The sequence below is a fragment of the Lissotriton helveticus genome, chromosome 4_1 (assembly GCF_964261635.1).
Source record: "Lissotriton helveticus chromosome 4_1, aLisHel1.1, whole genome shotgun sequence".
Classification (NCBI taxonomy): Eukaryota; Metazoa; Chordata; class Amphibia; order Caudata; family Salamandridae; genus Lissotriton; species Lissotriton helveticus.
The window spans coordinates 362,885,486-362,903,144 of NC_136063.1; the positions used below are offsets into that span (position 1 = coordinate 362,885,486).

The 17,659-nt window shown below is 46.9% G+C and overlaps 1 protein-coding gene across 1 annotated transcript in view; it reads right to left on the reverse strand.

The window, feature by feature from the left end:
• The window catches only part of LOC144827999 (fibrocystin-L-like), a 1,093,512-nt gene that overhangs the window by 797,791 nt on the left and 278,062 nt on the right, over positions 1–17,659 (reverse strand). The window contains exons 16-18 of the mRNA XM_078686146.1: positions 13,627–13,750; positions 13,060–13,203; positions 11,328–11,485 (exon numbers count right to left, since the gene is read on the reverse strand). Coding sequence (XP_078542272.1) covers positions 11,328–11,485; positions 13,060–13,203; positions 13,627–13,750 — 426 coding nt within the window. The remainder of the gene's footprint in view (positions 1–11,327; positions 11,486–13,059; positions 13,204–13,626; positions 13,751–17,659) is intronic.

A 17,659-nucleotide genomic window follows, 5' to 3' on the forward strand; every position in this document is an offset into this window, starting at 1 on the left:
AATTATTGGGGAGGCTCAAATGGCGTTTTGGAACCTTATGGTTAATATGCTTCTTTCTGGCACCACCCCAAGGAGATGGCTGAAGGTAAAGGAGGAGATTATTTGACAATAAGTGCTATTTACATTTATTTTGATTCCTTGTCCTTTTCTATGGCTTTTCTGCCTGCTTCCTATTTAAAGTAATCCTTGATTTTCCATATGTCTAATGTCGTCAGTAGCAATTTCGAACTCCTTGTTGCTGTTTGTTAGAACTGGCTATTTCTGGTAGGCTAAGGCTGACGCCAAAGCCAGGCAGAAACCACCATTCTAGTCAGGGCAAGGAAGTCACACGCCAAGATAACCCCTGCTCACCCTCTAGGTAGCTTGACACGAGCAGTCTAGGCTAAACTCGGAGGCGATGTGTAAAGCATTTGCGCCAGCGCACAACAGCAACAACATACTAGGCACACCACAAAAGGAACTCCACACAAGGTTATATTAAAATAACTTTTGTGTTGTAAAAATCACATCAGATAGAAATCACACATGTACATGGTGCCAACTGGCACGGCAATATTCACAAGGGATTATTTACAAGACAGGGCCACATGGGCCACTGTCTGAATCAACACTTTGCAGATATAGAAATACTAGTCAGAAATTAGAATAAAAGTATATAAAATCACTGTAACACAAAGTAACAGTTATAGATCACATCCAGTAGCTACTGGGAACAGGTAAGTACCTCCTACGCAACCCTAAACCCTTAGGAGACTGTCACGCCGGGGACCAGGACCTCACTAGGACCACCTGTACTAAAAAGAACAACCACCTAAGTATCACACAGCATTTAGGGGTCTAAGAAAGAACACATTACCCATGATACATAAATATACATTCAGAGGAGTAGTAAAGGAAAACCACCTAATTATCACAAAGCGTTTAGGGGTCTAAGAAAGAACACATTACCCATGATGCATAAATATACATTCAGAGGAGTAGTAAAGAAACACATAATGTTTAAACCTACACATTCAGCGGTGTTAAGAATAAAGCACATGATGCAACAAAAATACATTCAGAGGTATCATAAGCGCAAAAGTCACATGATGTCTGAAAACATTCAGAGGTACAGGAATAAAAACCATACAATTGCGCACAGCCTTTCATAAGCCACCACCTGTGGCAGTCCCTAGGCCAACTGGCCTTGTTGGGGCTAGTACGCCCTGAGTCTCAATGTCAGGGGCCTAAACGATGCAGGTGCCCACTACTTGCTGGGCACCTGGGAACACTCACAAGGGCCTAAACGCTGCAGCTGGCACTAAGTGCTGCGCAGCTGTGACTGGCCGGGCACCTCTGTGCCATCTCTATCCCTCTCAGGGACTCACTCTCCATCTTGCGCCTAAACGGTGCAGCTGCCCACTAATTGCTGGGCAGCTGGAGAAAAACTGCGCCGGGGCCCTCACTGGCCCTCAGGCGCCCACTGCGTCACGCTGGAGCCACACAGGCTCTACAAACACATAGGTCCACGTTGGAGCCACACAGGCTCTGGCATTACACGTGCCCAACGTTGGAGCCACACAGGCTCTTGAAAACAATGGTGCCCCCTCTACCTAAAACGAATGGCCCCCGAGCCTTCTCAGGGCTCTCCAACAACCACAGCCAGAGAGGGAGCCAGCAGGGGCTCAAAAATACATAGGGCCCCACGGGGCGCACTGGCGCTCGAAACAAACATCCCCACGTGGTAGGAGCAGCCTGGGCTCTAGGAATGCGCCATGCCCCCATGGGGCCACACGAGGGCCCAAAAAGCTGTCTAGGCACATTGGGGCGGCCCGCTGCCATCTGGGGCCGCCCTACGCTGACACGGAGCCCAGCCCTCACTCACCGGGCTGCTCCCTTTGCTCTCGCCAGTCTTCGGTGCGGCGGGGGCGGGCTCGTCGGCATCTGAGGAGCTCCTGCTCCTCGCAGATTCTCCTCGCTTTGCCCGGTCCCCCGTCTCGGGACCGGGACTTAGGGTGGAGCCAGCAAGGCTCTCGGAGGCAGTCTCTTCTCTCGGGGGTGAAGGCGGGGCTCTCCCGGCCACGTGGGGGCCTCGCTACTCCCGCGCCGGACTTCTCTCTCTGCAGGGCTCCCTCGGCACACGGGAGCCCTGTTAACCGGCCGCCACGTTTCTTCCTCGCCGCCTCGTCGATCACAGGTCACAGGCGATGGGCCAATCCCATTGCGGCTCTTTCGGCGAGCCTCCCAACGACGTCAGGTGGCATCCGGGAGCCAGCCAACCACAGTGCGGCTCCTGGACCAGGCCCCATTCAAATGACCAATCAGTGCACGGCTCTCCTCGGGTCTCGGCCAATCCGGTCGCGGCCCCTTCGTGGTTGTTTTTCTCAGCGACAAATCGAGGTGGGCACTCGTAAATAAGTAATTAAATACGGGCAAGACACCTCAGCGCGTCCAGCGCTATAAGCGAACATAAAGCGCTCCTAAGCGCTAGGAAAGTCCAGAGAAAGCGCTCTCAAGCGCTTGGGGGAAATGAAGCGCTCCAAAGCGCTAGGCAACAGGCAGAGCGCTCCCAGGCGCTCAGGGGGGATCTCAGCGCCTCCAGGTGCTAGAAATACAGTTCCAGCGCTCTCCACAGAAAAATGCAGCTCCTCCATGCTGCAAAGGCCCCAGAGCTTCCCAGGGGGCAAAGCTAAGTCCCCCATCAGCCCAGGCAGGGCAGAGGGGTCCCCCAGGAGTCCAGGAATCCAGGCATCCAGGGGCTGGGCAGCGCCCACCCCTGGTAGATTCAAGTCAGCCACAAGAGCAAGAACAAGAACATTTTGGAAGGGGACACAGCCCCTTCTTATACAGAGTAAAGCCTTTGAAGTCTTTTGAAGTCTTTGTGTAAGCGGGCCCTGAGCCCTGGGTGTTTCTGGTTTCCCTCTCCTGTCAGCCTCAGGTCAGAGGTGACAGTGGGCCATCAGGAGGGAGAGCCAGCAAGGTGGTCAGGCAGGCACAGCCCGGCACCACCAGTCGCTATTTCCTCCCATCCCTGACAGCAGATGGGGCCTTTCATCTACGGCTGACTCCGACCCCCTCCTCCGGGGCCCGGCAGACCCTGTCCTACTCAAACCAGACAGTCAATTCACCAGCAGGCCCAGGCACTCCTGGGCCTGGCTCACCAGCCAATCACGTGCCAGCAGACTCACTACACAAATATGCCAACTTCTAAAAGTGGCGCTTCTAGACTAGACACAACCATGCTGCATACACCATTACGCAGCATTCATTCTCACGAGTTCATACATATCAAACTCGACCCTGCACTCCCCACACATCAGGGACTACCATGGGCATACATATTCCCCATTCATTCCTATGGGAGGGCAGGTCACTCACCACACATACACAGAGAGCACACGCACTTTACACTGTGCCACAGTGAAACAGTGCGCAGAGGCCTAAAATCACCAACCCAGGTTCCAGAAACAGGCTAGGAAAAAGCAAAAAGTCTCGGGGTGAACCTGCCCAAAGGACCGGGTCCAACACAACCCCCTTCCAGCCAAAACGCAGGGTAGACCAATCACTTCACTGATGGGCTTCACTGCTTTGGGCGACAAAAACACGGACACGGGCCTGCACGGCAGGGACACCTATCAGTTTTTCGCCACTCTGAACCCATATAGATTTCCCTCAGAAAAAAAACTCTCTGGCACAACTAGGATACCCCACTGGTACACACTAGTCATCCACAGCCAGGACCAGGCCCTAGGCCATCCAAATATCACCGGTCCTAACCAATCCACAGAGTGGGGGGCAGTAGCCCCTGGCACACAATAGCCAATCTCCACTCTCTCTCTCAGGGTAGCTACAATTACCACTGATCCAACAACCTAGGGTCCACACCCCCAGGCTGACCAGAGGTCACGGGCAAGAATGCCCCACCCTACCTCTACTTCACCAATGTTACAACTGGGGGTCTCTAGTTGGCAGAGGTAAGTATCTTAGACCAAGTAGGGACCCTTGCTTCTAGTCAGGGTGAAGGAATAGCCCTCACAGGGAAGCACTCACCAGAACACAACTCTCCTACCAGATCAGGACCTCACTCCGTCACTGGTCTACCACCTGGAAACTACTCCACTTCTGAGGTACAAAGCACACAGCACAGTCCCTCTTCAAGCAGGTGGGGGGCACAGCACACAGCAAAGCCCCCTTTCCTCAACCTTAGTGGAAACAACAACTGCAGGTGGGCCCAGAACACACAGCAAGGGCAGCCCCCTCAGTCTCTTCAGCTGATCCAATTTGGTAGAGATTCCTCTTGACCTAGACGTTTCCTAATCTCCCAACCTAGGATCTAAACCCTCAAGTTGCACTGGAGTCAGAAGTACACCGTCCTTCTGCACCCCCTTCCAGTTCCGTGATTACAGGCCCAGTATGTCTCAGGCTAGACAGAGCACACGCCAGCAGCGTATCAGCAACACACTTTCCTCCAGTACTCCCTAACACAGTGGGATTCTCAGTATGTCTCAGGCTAGACAGAGCACACGCCAGCAGCGTATCAGCAACACACTTTCCTCCCCCCCGGGGTCAGAAGTAAGGACACCGTCCCTCTGCACCCCCCTCCAGAGTTCTGCACCCTCCCACCTTGGAGCGGTGCCCCTGGAAGCCAACACCAGGTCAGGACACTGATTACAGATGCCCTTCCCTCCAGGTCAGGCTGAACCTGAACCTGGCTTCCCCCCTCCTCGGGGAACAACCTCCAGAGGCCCCGAAAAATGGTCAAGCACTCTAGACGGCCAAATGCCCAGCGAACCAGGACTTTTGCACTTTCCACGTACGAGCGGTACTGCCCAACACTAGGACCGCCGGAGTTCTGATTACAGACACTCCCCGTCCTCTAGACACAGGAAGCTCCTCCTCAAATGACTTGTAAGTACAGCCTAGGCCCCTGACCTGGCGCTCCCTTAGGGAACCCTCCAGTCCCTGAGACAGGGTTTCGGGCCAACGTGGGACACACCGTCCCACACTCACTCCGCCTCCACTGAGACAGGACGTGAGCCCCTACACCCCTACCATCCTAATGGGACCTAGCTGGGCTACACATGAACCTCTTCACCTACACAGGATCATCAGATACACAAGCCACTACTTTTAGAATCACTCCCTAATGTCGCTGCAAGACATCCAGCACACCGCCAGACATCCACCTTCTTGTCCAATGCCTCTGCAGGACCACCTGCACACCACCGGAGGTACACCTCACGTGCAAGCTCCTTAAAAAAAAACTCACACCAACTCCTCCAGTTCAAGACACCACTCATCCACACACTCCCCCTCCAGACTGGGAGACAGTTCCTCACTGCCTCTGACTCTCAACCTGTCACCCTCTTACTGAGCACCAGGCACCATACTCTGGGAACTGGGAATGGGAATTCACGCACTGGACACATTTAAGCTGCCACCACTGGATCCTACCATACTGGGGAATCCAGACACACACACTACACTCAGGGGATAACCACCCTCCTGAGCAAGCAATTTCTCCTCCACCCTCCCTCTCTTCCATCTACCCACACAGGGACAGGAACAGGAATTGGACACTGGACCCAGCAAGGGATTCCTAATCTATGGGAACCTCCCCTCTCTACTGGCGTCCCGCCCTGTCATTTTCTCTCATCTGTCACTAAACATAAAGCGCAGGAACACCGTCTGAAAATGACACTCTTGAGGAGAAACAAAATCAAAAACAATAATCCCAAATATTTGACTATCTGAAAAACGCAGAGTTTTTGTAATGTAGCCAGCTGTCGCTGTGGCACTACGCAAACACAAGTCCAAATCCCACGACTGCCACCAATGTTAGAACTGGCTATTTCTGGTAGGCTAAGGCTGACGCCAAAGCCAGGCAGAAACCACCATTCTAGCCAGGGCAAGGAAGTCACACGCCAAGATAACCCCTGCTCACCATCTAGGTAGCTTGGCACGAGCAGTCTTGGCTAAACTCGGAGGCGATGTGTAAAGCATTTGCGCCAGCGCACAACAGCAACAACATACTAGGCACACCACAAAAGGAACTCCACACAAGGTTATATTAAAATAACTTTTGTATTGTAAAAATCACATCAGATAGAAATCACACATGTACATGGTGCCAACTGGCACGGCAATATTCACAAGGGATTATTTACAAGACAGGGCCACATGGGCCACTGTCTGAATCAACACTTTGCAGATATAGAAATACTAGTCAGAAATTAGAATAAAAGTATATAAAATCACTGTAACACAAAGTAACAGTTATAGATCACATCCAGTAACTACTGGGAACAGGTTAGTACCTCCTACGCAACCCTAAACCCTTAGGAGACTGTCACGCCGGGGACCAGGACCTCACTAGGACCACCTGTACTAAAAAGAACAACCACCTAAGTATCACACAGCATTTAGGGGTCTAAGAAAGAACACATTACCCATGATGCATAAATATACATTCAGAGGAGTAGTAAAGGAAAACAACCTAATTATCACACAGCGTTTAGGGGTCTAAGAAAGAACACATTACCCATGATGCATAAATATACATTCAGAGGAGTAGTAAAGAAACACATAATGTATAAACCTACACATTCAGCGGTGTTAAGAATAAAGCACATGATGCAACAAAAATACATTCAGAGGTATCATAACAATAGAGTAGCGCAAAAGTCACATGATGTCTGAAAACATTCAGAGGTGCAGGAATAAAAACCATACAATTGCGCACAGCCTTACATAAGCCACCACCTGTGGCAGTCCCTAGGCCAACTGGCCTTGTTGGGGCTAGTACGCCCTGAGTCTCAATGTCAGGGGCCTAAACGATGCAGGTGCCCACTACTTGCTGGGCACCTGGGAACACTCACAAGGGCCTAAACGCTGCAGCTGGCACTAAGTGCTGCGCAGCTGTGACTGGCCGGGCACCTCTGTGCCATCTCTATCCCTCTCAGGGACTCACTCTCCATCTTGCGCCTAAACGGTGCAGCTGCCCACTAATTGCTGGGCAGCTGGAGAAAAACTGCACCGGGGCCCTCACTGGCCCTCAGGCGCCCACTGCGCCACGTTGGAGCCACACAGGCTCTGGCATTACACGTGCCCAACCTTGGAGCCACACAGGCTCTTGAAAACAATGGTGCCCCCTCTACCTAAAACGAATGGCCCCCGAGCCTTCTCAGGGCTCTCCAACAACCACAGCCAGAGGGGGAGCCAGCACGGGCTCAAAAATACATAGGGCCCCACGGGGCTCACTGTCGCTCTAAATAAACATCCCCACGTGGTAGGAGCAGCGTGGGCTCTAGGAATGCGCCATGCCCCCATGGGGCCACACAAGGGCCCAAAAAGCTGTCTAGGCACGTTGGGGCGGCCCGCTGCCATCTGGGGCCGACCTACACTGACACGGAGCCCTGCCCCAGCCCTCACTCACCGGGCTGCTCCCTTTGCTCTCGCCGGTCTTCGGTGCGGCGGGGGCGGGCTCGTCGGCATCTGAGGAGTTCCTGCTCCTTGCAGACTCTCCTTGCTTTGCCCGGTCCCCCGTCTCGGGACCGGGACTCAGGGTGGAGCCAGCAAGGCTGCCGGAGGCAGTCTCTTCTCTCGAGGGTGAAGGCGGGGCTCTCCCGGCCACGTGGGGGCCTCGCTACTCCCGCGCCGGACTTCTCTCTCTGCAGGGCTCCCTCGGCACACGGGAGCCCTGTTAACCGGCCGCCACGTTTCTTCCTCGCCGCCTCGTCGATCACAGGTCACAGGCGATGGGCCAATCCCATCGCGGCTCTTTCGGCGAGCCTCCCCACGACGTCAGGCGGCATCCGGGAGCCAGCCAACCACAGTGCGGCTCCTGGACTAGGCCCCATTCAAAGGACCAATCAGAGCACGGCTCTCCTCGGGTCTCAGCCAATCCGGTCGCGGCCCCTTCGTGGTTGTTTTTCTCAGCGGCAAATCGAGGTGGGCACTCGTAAATAAGTAATTAAATACGGGCAAGACACCTCAGCGCGTCCAGCGCTATAAGCGAACATGAAGCGCTCCTAAGCGCTAGGAAAGTCCAGAGAAAGCGCTCTCAAGCGCTGGGGGGAAATGAAGCGCTCCAAAGCGCTAGGCAACAGGCAGAGCGCTCCCAGGCGCTCAGGGGGGGAGCATACAGTTCCAGCGCTCTCCACAGAAAAATGCAGCTCCTCCATGCTGCAAAGGCCCCAGAGCTTCCCAGGGGGCAAAGCCAAGTCCCCCCATCAGCCCAGGCAGGGCAGAGGGGTCCCCCAGGAGTCCAGGAATCCAGGCATCCAGGGGCTGGGCAGCGCCCACCCCTGGTAGATTCAAGTCAGCCACAAGAGCAAGAACAAGAACATTTTGGAAGGGGACACAGCCCCTTCTTATACAGAGTAAAGCCTTTGAAGTCTTTTGAAGTCTTTGTGTAAGCGGGCCCTGAGCCCTGGGTGTTTCTGGTTTCCCTCTCCTGTCAGCCTCAGGTCAGAGGTGACAGTGGGCCATCAGGAGGGAGAGCCAGCAGGGTGGTCAGGCAGGCACAGCCCGGCACCACCAGACGCTATTTCTTCCCATCCCTGACAGCAGATGGGGCCTTTCATCTACGGCTGACTTCGACCCCCTCCTCCGGGGCCCGGCAGACTCTGTCCTACTCAAACCAGACAGTCAATCCACCAGCAGGCCCAGGCACTCCTGGGCCTGGCTCACCAGCCAATCACGTGCCAGCAGACTCACTACACAAATATGCCAACTTCTAAAAGTGGCGCTTCTAGACTAGACACAACCATTCTGCATACACCATTACGCAGCATTCATTCTCACGAGTTCATACATATCAAACTCGACCCTGCACTCCCCACACATCAGGGACTACCATGGGCATACATATTCCCCATTCATTCCTATGGAAGGGCAGGTCACTCACCACACATACACAGAGAGCACACGCACTTTACACTGTGCCACAGTGAAAAAGTGCGCAGAGGCCTAAAATCACCAACCCAGGTTCCAGAAACAGGCTAGGAAAAAGCAAAAAGTCTCGGGGTTAACCTGCCCAAAGGACCGGGTCCAACACTGTTCAAAATCCATAAATTGCTGTTCTGTTTCACAGTCTTTTATCTGAACTCCAATGTTTATTACATTTGAACAAGTCCATATTTGTACATAAATCACAGCTAACAAAATTGTTTTAGTCTCTTGTGCCTGGTATGTATCCTCTCCGCTATTAATGCATTGGTGTGCCAAGGACCTGATGAACCAGCACTTGGCTAGCAACCAAAAATATGGTAGGTCCTGTGTGTCATTGATAATTTGCTTATGAAAAATGTAATTATTAGTTAGGGTGGATGGTGGTCTACCACAAGTAGCAATGGCACTATTCGTGTTAGTTACAGTAAAGGTATCAGTAATATAAACCTGAGCTCAAACCACTGTAGCCATGGAATTGAGTGGAGAGGCTTAACTTAAGAAAATGTGAAAAGCATTTATAGGTACCAAAACAAGTAAAATGTTGAAAATACAACAGAATAAAAATCCCACTCAAATGTATAAACATAGAGAATAATTTATCTAATAAAATGACACCAAAAAGACAAAAATCCAAGAATGGGGGCTTAAGATTTTATATGGTTATCTAAATGTTTAAATGAAAACCGCACTAAAAATCATTAGGTACCACAGCCAAGGTGATCTTGTTGCACTTGACCAGTACCTAGGCGAGAGTTAAGGCAGAAAGTGATGGAACACTTGTTGGATACAGGAACCAGGTTTGCCGTGATGGGAAAGCATATTAAAACAGTAGAAATGGATTAACAACCACACGCTTGGTCAAACCATTCATACTTGTGGCACCAATTTTAGGCGAATACATAGGTGGTGATTATGATGGCGGTGGATCGCCACAGCGGTCCAGCGGCGGATGGATAGTCTGTCCGCCGCTTTTTCGCCGATCGGCAATCGTCACAATTGCTGGCCAGGCAGAACCAGGGTATTATATGGGGGCGGTGCCTGGAAGGCACCACCATCCAAATTATGATGCCTGGCGGTAAAGGCTTTTTCATGGTAGCGATGCCGCCATGGAAAGGGTTGCGGGAATTGCTTTGGGGGCCTGTTGCAGGCCCCTGGGGTTGTGAGGGAGAGGTAGGGGGCTGCACTTGGGGGTACCATTGCCATGCGTTGTGCACGGCAATGATCAGCATGCCTCTTTGGCATTGGGGCGGGTGCTGCTTACAGCAGCTCTCGCCGCAATGCTGGAGATGCGGGATGCAGGGACGCCAGGGTGGCGGTCGCATCCTAATTGGCACTACGGGACCTCTGGTGTTCCGGTCCCAGCACCGCTAGGGTGGCGGGCGGACTAAAATCCACCCGCTATCCTAATGGAGCCCTTAGTATGGACATCTATTGTATAGGCGGTAGTTTTCATCTTCCAACTCTCGAGAAAAAATGCATTAATAGCACATTTTCTAAGGACCTCTACACCGGTAATCATAAACTTACAAGACAAGCTGGCGTCCGTTTCATATTGTTTTACATATGTTAACATGCATGCTTGCAAATTATGAAAATGCAATGTAAATGCCTCCTTTACAAGTCAAAGCAACAGTGGTTTTCTCTGGACAACTTTACACTTGGTTATAATTCACGCCTATGTCAAAATTATGCAATGAGTAATAATATAAGAGTTTCATTTTTAAAATGTGAAGTAAAAAACAGACACAAGTTATTAGACAAAACCACAATGTTATGCAACCATTTACTTTCATCTCATGCTTTAGTTTGTCCAGAGCAGCCCATCACCAAAATGCGTATGCAGATATTGGTTTTTTTGTGACCTCCAACCAAAACGGACCAGTTTGAATGCTAGAGTTCAGACAACAATGTTTTCCCATTATGTTGCTTCATAAGCAATACGTTTAATGATAGAAACTGTCACCAGTGTGACTAGAAGTGAAAGAGCACAGCTAAAGCTAGACTGCTACTTTTTATTCTGCTGCGTATGTCAAATGTACTTATGCTATTTGATTCTCCAAAGTATGAACACTGTCGTTCCAACACCTAAAACTGACTTTCGGATGGTAAAACTTCAAAACTACAGGACCACATAATGCACCTCGTTGCATGTCCACTACTAAATGGGAATAATATGTAATATTAGTGTGTTATTCCCCATTCGGGGGTGTGCAATGCATAATGGAGTGTAAACTGCACATATGGCAGGTATCAAACCCTGTGCAATTTACATTATTGAAAGTGCAATTTGTGCTTAGTGGCTACACAATGTGAAGGCCTTTTGCAATTGGGCCTTTACTTTCATCATTTGCAGACCTATTATGCCTAAATAGATGAAGTTCATGTAAATCACAAACCTCAGCTGTCGACCCCTCTGCTGCTATAGGTTGAGAGGTTATGCCATCCCACATCAAGGTGAAGTCCTCCATGCTGGGAATTCCTTTTGTTTGTTCAACAATGTCAACTGTCATGTTAATTCCCCCAGCAACCTCATAATTGAGCATATTAAAGTCACCTGAAAAGAAAACTTATTGTGGTCAGAAAAATGACTAAACTTTTTCATAATCTTATAGTAATTTTACAGTTGTGTCTTGTTCGAATGATACTTGAATAATGACATAAAACTAAAATACATAAGGACATATTAGGCTTGGTTACAGAGCTGTTCAATGATTTCTATAAAAAATGAAAATATTTACCAAAAAATATTTCAGCCCAACTGATGAATATATACTTCACCAATACTTCGTTATGCAGTTGAGTCATCCCAGGGTCCTTTAACATGCACAAATCACACCCGCCGTAAAGAAATTGACTAGCAAACTACATACCCATCTCTGGCTTTTTTGTGTCACGAAGACCTAGAAAAGCTTTTCAACAACTTACTGTGTCCCTACCTGGAGTAAAACAGCCCTCTAAGTTACTTACAATCAGGCTTCAGATTCCACAGGGCACATTGACCATCTATTAAGCATTATTAGAACATTGGAATGTCGGGAACTCCATTGAAGACAATGGAGTGCTATGTGTTCTACGGGCCGGTAAAGGCCTGCAGAGCAACATTCCAATGTTTTACAAAGGCCTCTCGGAGCTCAAGGGGATTTAAATCCCCTCGAGCTTTGAGAGACCTTTATTTTAGTTGTTAGAACATTCTGCCCTCTAGTGGCAGAATGTTCTAATAGCCTTTTAGCCCTTCGTAGCAGGGCTACACAGGCTATTAAAGTCCAGCTCCCTTGTTAAAGTCCCTCACTTTTGGCTCGGGCCTTTAACGCGGGCGCAGGCCTTTAATAGCTGGTATAGCCCGTTATGTCGGGGTATAGGCTATATTAGAACATGGGAATGTTGTGAGCTCCATTGAAAACAATGGAGTGCTCCAGGCTGATAATGGTTTGTATAAGGCTGGAACTCCAACATTCCAATGCTTCATTGTGGCTGTGAACAAAGGCTTCATGGAGCCTGAGGGGATTTCAATCCCCTCGCGCTCCCTGAAGCCTTTGTTTAATTTGTTAGGACATTCTGTCCTCTAGTGGCACAATGTTCTAATAGCCTTATAGCCCTTCACAGCAGGGCTATACCGGCTATTAAAGTCCTGCTGCCTTGTTAAAGTTCCTCGCCTTTAACGCTGCAGCGGCCCTTTAATAGCCGGTATAGCCCGCTACGGCTGGCTATAAGGCTATAAGGAAGACCTGTTGTTAGGTTTCTTTGACTTTTTAATGTTTGTGATGTATCTAATGAACTGTGAATAGATTGATGATGTTTTCCCCAATATATTATTGATAGTTGAAAATGATATTTCTTTGATATTGGTTACAATAAAATAAGTTATGATATAAGTTTAGGTGACCTTGTGAAATAGGTATTGTTATGATAATAGTGCAAGCAGCAAATCAACATTTTCAGATAAGTAAAGGAAGACAAACAAAAAGACATAGGTGATGCAATGGCTCTAAAAGCATTTGATGTCTTGTAGTTTGTGCTATAAAATATATTCTGTGATTTTGAATAGGGAGAACAATACAGGAGCATTAGGAGAGCCTAGAATGCAGTAGAGTGTCACGCAGTAGAGTCACATGGTGGCATTATGCATACCTCTGTGTGAGTGGAATGTCACAGTATAGATGTGCTCGTCAGCATCATCAGTCCTCGTAACTTCTACTGTATCTGGTTGTATTGACAGCAGGTCATTCAAAGCAGACTGCACTTCAGCGCTTGAGGCATCAGCTGACAGATAAACTAGGATTCAAAGTGCAAAATTAGATGAATTGTAAATATAAATGCATAATTATTCCATCTTAAAATATGTACACTTCCTAATATATCTGTAAGCGCCATGTTCAAATGTTTTTTTTTTTACATATTTAAGATAGTGTACTTTTCGTAATTTAGTAGAGCTCTAAATAACATCAATCACTGTTTCAAATGTCATGAAATCTTCCATATTAACATAATGTCTCCTACTTACATCGATTTGGGAACAATGGGCTCATTTTGTGGCAGGAAACACATCCAAAGAAAAGTGCAGTATTATAAAGAGCCGGACAAAATTATTTACTTTCAAGCTGATCATAAAGGAACAGTACTAAAAAATATACAGAAATTAAATGGTTACGTAGAGTTTAGCAATAAAAGTGCTGTATATAATCTTTGACTACTTACTTGTCTTTTCCGTATTATAAATCAGAACAAAACCGAAAAATGAACATAATTCTGCACAGGCAATGGTGATTGACTGGACTTCTTCAGTGGCATTCGTCATCGTCCAATTTCCCAAGGTTATCACCTAAGCAAGAAATATAAACATTTAAATCCCCAATCTTTCCAGGTTACATGTTTACATTCCTGCCATCACTCCTTCAACGTTTCAAACAGTTTTCTGCTTCTTCCTTTCAATGAGTTTTACAATACATGGTCAGCCACTTGACTTATAATACAGCTCGCGTCCACCTCTTGGTTTGATTCAATAAAGAAAGTATTTCAGTTCTCCCTCATTGAGGTGATGGAGCAAGGTTTCATACGTACAGAAACTTGCTTGTACTCAATTCTCTCTGTAATATATTAACCAAAATGTTTCGTTTACTAATATTTACATTTCATGACATTTCTAGTATGTAGGGGAAGCTCGCCTATGTGCTTTTACTAAAATGAACTCGAATGTCCTAAAATGGCCGCCGCAACGCGGGAATTGCACTGCGCATGCGTCTGCCACACTCACGTGGTGTGACGTCTGTTCTGCTTTGGTGGGAAATCTTTGCTTCTGCGCACTAGTGCCAGAAATGGCCGCTTTAAATCTCACTCGCTAATGCTAATGCTGCAGCTTGTAAAAAGCTTGTTGGTTCTGCTTAACTATTAATGCACAAGTTAAAATGAAGTAATGGGGTTAGAGTAGTGATAAGTGGTATACAGTGCATTCCTTTATTTTTGTATTCTAAAATGTTTATCTTTGACTTTGCTACTAACTCGTACTTTGGGCCTGAATACTGTCACATCCTCCATCTTGGACGATGCCGCGCACGCACACTCTGACTCTGAAATTGCTGAAGCATTGGCATTGAACCTCTGCCAAGAAGCATCTTGCCCACAATGTGCCTGAGAACCTTACCCCATGACCTGGGAAAAGGAAGAAGACTCACCAAATGTGTTAACACTGTATGCAAAAATGAAATAATGTTGGTGGGCGGAATGAAGACGCAAGAAAGTAAATTGTGGGTGGGGATTCAATCAATATGAAACAAATTGAAATTACATCATCTTCGAATGGTGTGATGACCTCTCCTCGTCTTTCCAACCAATCAATGAAGGGGAACACATAGATTTGCAACATTTAGGGGTGGTACATTGCCCTCGAAATGGTATAACTAAGGTTTAGATAGAGAAATTGTCCGACTTGTCCGAATATCTGACCTGTCACTGACCCAACGCACTCAATAGGCGATCGAGAACAAAGGTGCTGGCGGAGCACTCTGTCAGAAGAATCGATTACCTAATCGGGGTACTAATTGGCTTTCCCGAAAGAGAGGGGTGTAACGCTGGTGTTGCACTTAGCTGAGGTCACCTGTCCTGATCTGCACCTGTCTTGTCCCGTGGGCACCAGGTTAGTCGGGAGCTGGGCACTGGTCTTTTTTGCCCCAGCCCGTGACCAGGATTGGTAATTTCACCAATCTAGGTAAATATAATCCATGTGGTATGTCCTTGTGCTATTTCCCTTTCTCACCCAGGTACCAATGGTCTAAAGGTGTTACTGTGATTTTTTAGAAACTTTATGTCCTACTGGTTATATTCTTGCTTGTAAATTCATAGTCACGACATTAATTGAAACGTGTTGCCTGAACGGAGTGCATCGGCACAGTTGTTACTGTGCTCTGTGAACTACAATATATATATATATATATATATATATATATATATATATATATATATATATATATATATATATATATATATATATATATAGATATATATGCATATATATATCTATATATATATATAGATATATATATAGATATATATATATTTCCTACTGGAGGTCACCAGTAGGTAGTTATAGTTAGGACCTAATTTCCATAGGAAATCCGCAACATTCTATTTGGAATAACTTTGGCGCTGGTTGACGAATCTTCACGAAATTTTCAGAATTGGTGGGGAGCTCCGGTCCGCTCCTATCCTCAAAGTCTCGGGGTGATTTGTCAAGCGGGGGCCAAGTAAAAAAGGGGCCCCAAAACATGTTTTTCCAGTGCAATTTTCCATAGGAACCTTTTTTCGCAGATACAGCCCGAACTGCTGAACGGAATTACACCAAATTTGGCAAAGAGGTATTCCTTGGTTCACACTTGTACCTTTTGGTTAAATGGTGTAAATCTGTTCACTAGTTTTTTAGATATTAAAGGAAAAAAATACGTATATATCTGGGCGGAGCCTAACGAGACATCTCATCGTGAGATCTGATTGGCTTTCAGCACTTCATCCAAGAAGTGTTGGCAGCCATCTTGGGACCAATATACATGATAGCACCTCATTAAAAAGTATTGCAGTTAATTTAAGGTTTTAATACTTTAGTTACATTACAAATCATTTGTTGATGGTACCATACTCATTTTAGGAATTGTGGTGTGTTCTAAGGTGATTTTACCATGATAAAAAGCCGTCTGCTGCAATGTCAAGAGTCATGTTTGAGAGAAAACTATTTTCTCTTGCTTTTCCCACAGAGGTTTGGAAGGTGATCTATAAGCTAAACTGAGAGCATATTTTCTGTAAATTCACATTATCTTTCTCAGTCATGTGAGAATGAAGTCTGACATTCTCAGTAAAACATATACATCCAACAAGGACAGAGGCTGTCAGTTCATTCCTTTGTGTGCTACTGCAGCTTCCCAGAGTGTTCTAAAGAACAACTAGAGTGCGAACAGCCTTACTTATGACAAAAGTATAGCACACCTGAAGCCATCTGGATTGGAATAAAGTGGTAACTCTTAAAACATTTAATTTAAAAAGGAACAAAATGAGAGGGTTCATTTTGCCATAGAAAGTATGATTAGTGCTGCAGAAAGAAAAATTAGGGCACATTTTGAGTGACATGCAGGCTGAAACATGTACTTTCAATACCAGCAGCAGCTTTTCCTGGTGAGCAGTAGCTTTACTACAGTGATCTAATGAGCAACTAGAGTTTAAAACACTGAAAGTATTTCCTTCTGAAGAGACTGTAGTAAATTAGGATATTAGGAAACTTCATAACAAACACGTCTCGCAAGATGGCCGCCAGAGACAAAAGAGCCCAAATGTAGCACAAATATCACCCTGATGTAGCCCAAGTATAGCCCAATGACAGAATGTCCCAGAGTGTTCTAAAGAACAACTAGAGCGCTAACAGTCTACTTAAGACAAAAGTATGGAACATCTGAAGCCATCTTGTTGGAATAAAGTGGTAACACTTAAAACATTTAATTTGCAAAGGAACAACATGAGGGCTTCATTTTGCCATAGAAATTATGATTAGTGCTGCAGAAAGCAAAATTAGGGCACATTTTGACTTCTCAAATCCTCTTCTATTTCATTAAAAAATTCTAACATGCAGACTGAAACATGTACTTTGAATACCAGCATCAGACTTCCCTGGTGAGCAGTAGCTTTACTACAGTGATCTAATGAGTAGCTAGAGTGCTAACATTCAGAATTTATGGCAAATGTGTGACACATCTGAATGCCCTCTTGATGGAACCAAAGTAAAAAAGCATTGAAAATGCAATAGGTCTTACCCTCGTTTAAGTTAAAGCAATTCTGTTTGTAATTAGGTGGCTTTTTAGCTTTGCTTTTATTAGTGTTTTTCAAACTTTTATGTACAACACGCGCATATGTATGCATATATGTATATGTATGCATGCATTTATATTTGTTTTTATATAGATATGCAGAATATTTATATGTGTATATATGAATGTATTTATATACACATACATATATATAAATGTCATGCTGGTGATGTTAGACCTGTCGGCGGCGTTCGACACCGTTCCACATGATGGTCTTCTCGCTAGACTTTTCGAGATAGGCTTACGGGGGACGGTGTTCGACTGGTTTTCCTCTTTTCTAGCCGGCCGCCGGCAATCGATCTGGGCCCCGCCTGATTCCGCCGTGATGCCGCCTCTGGGAGTCGGGGTCCCTCAGGGCTCTATTTTGAGCCCGACCCTCTTTAACA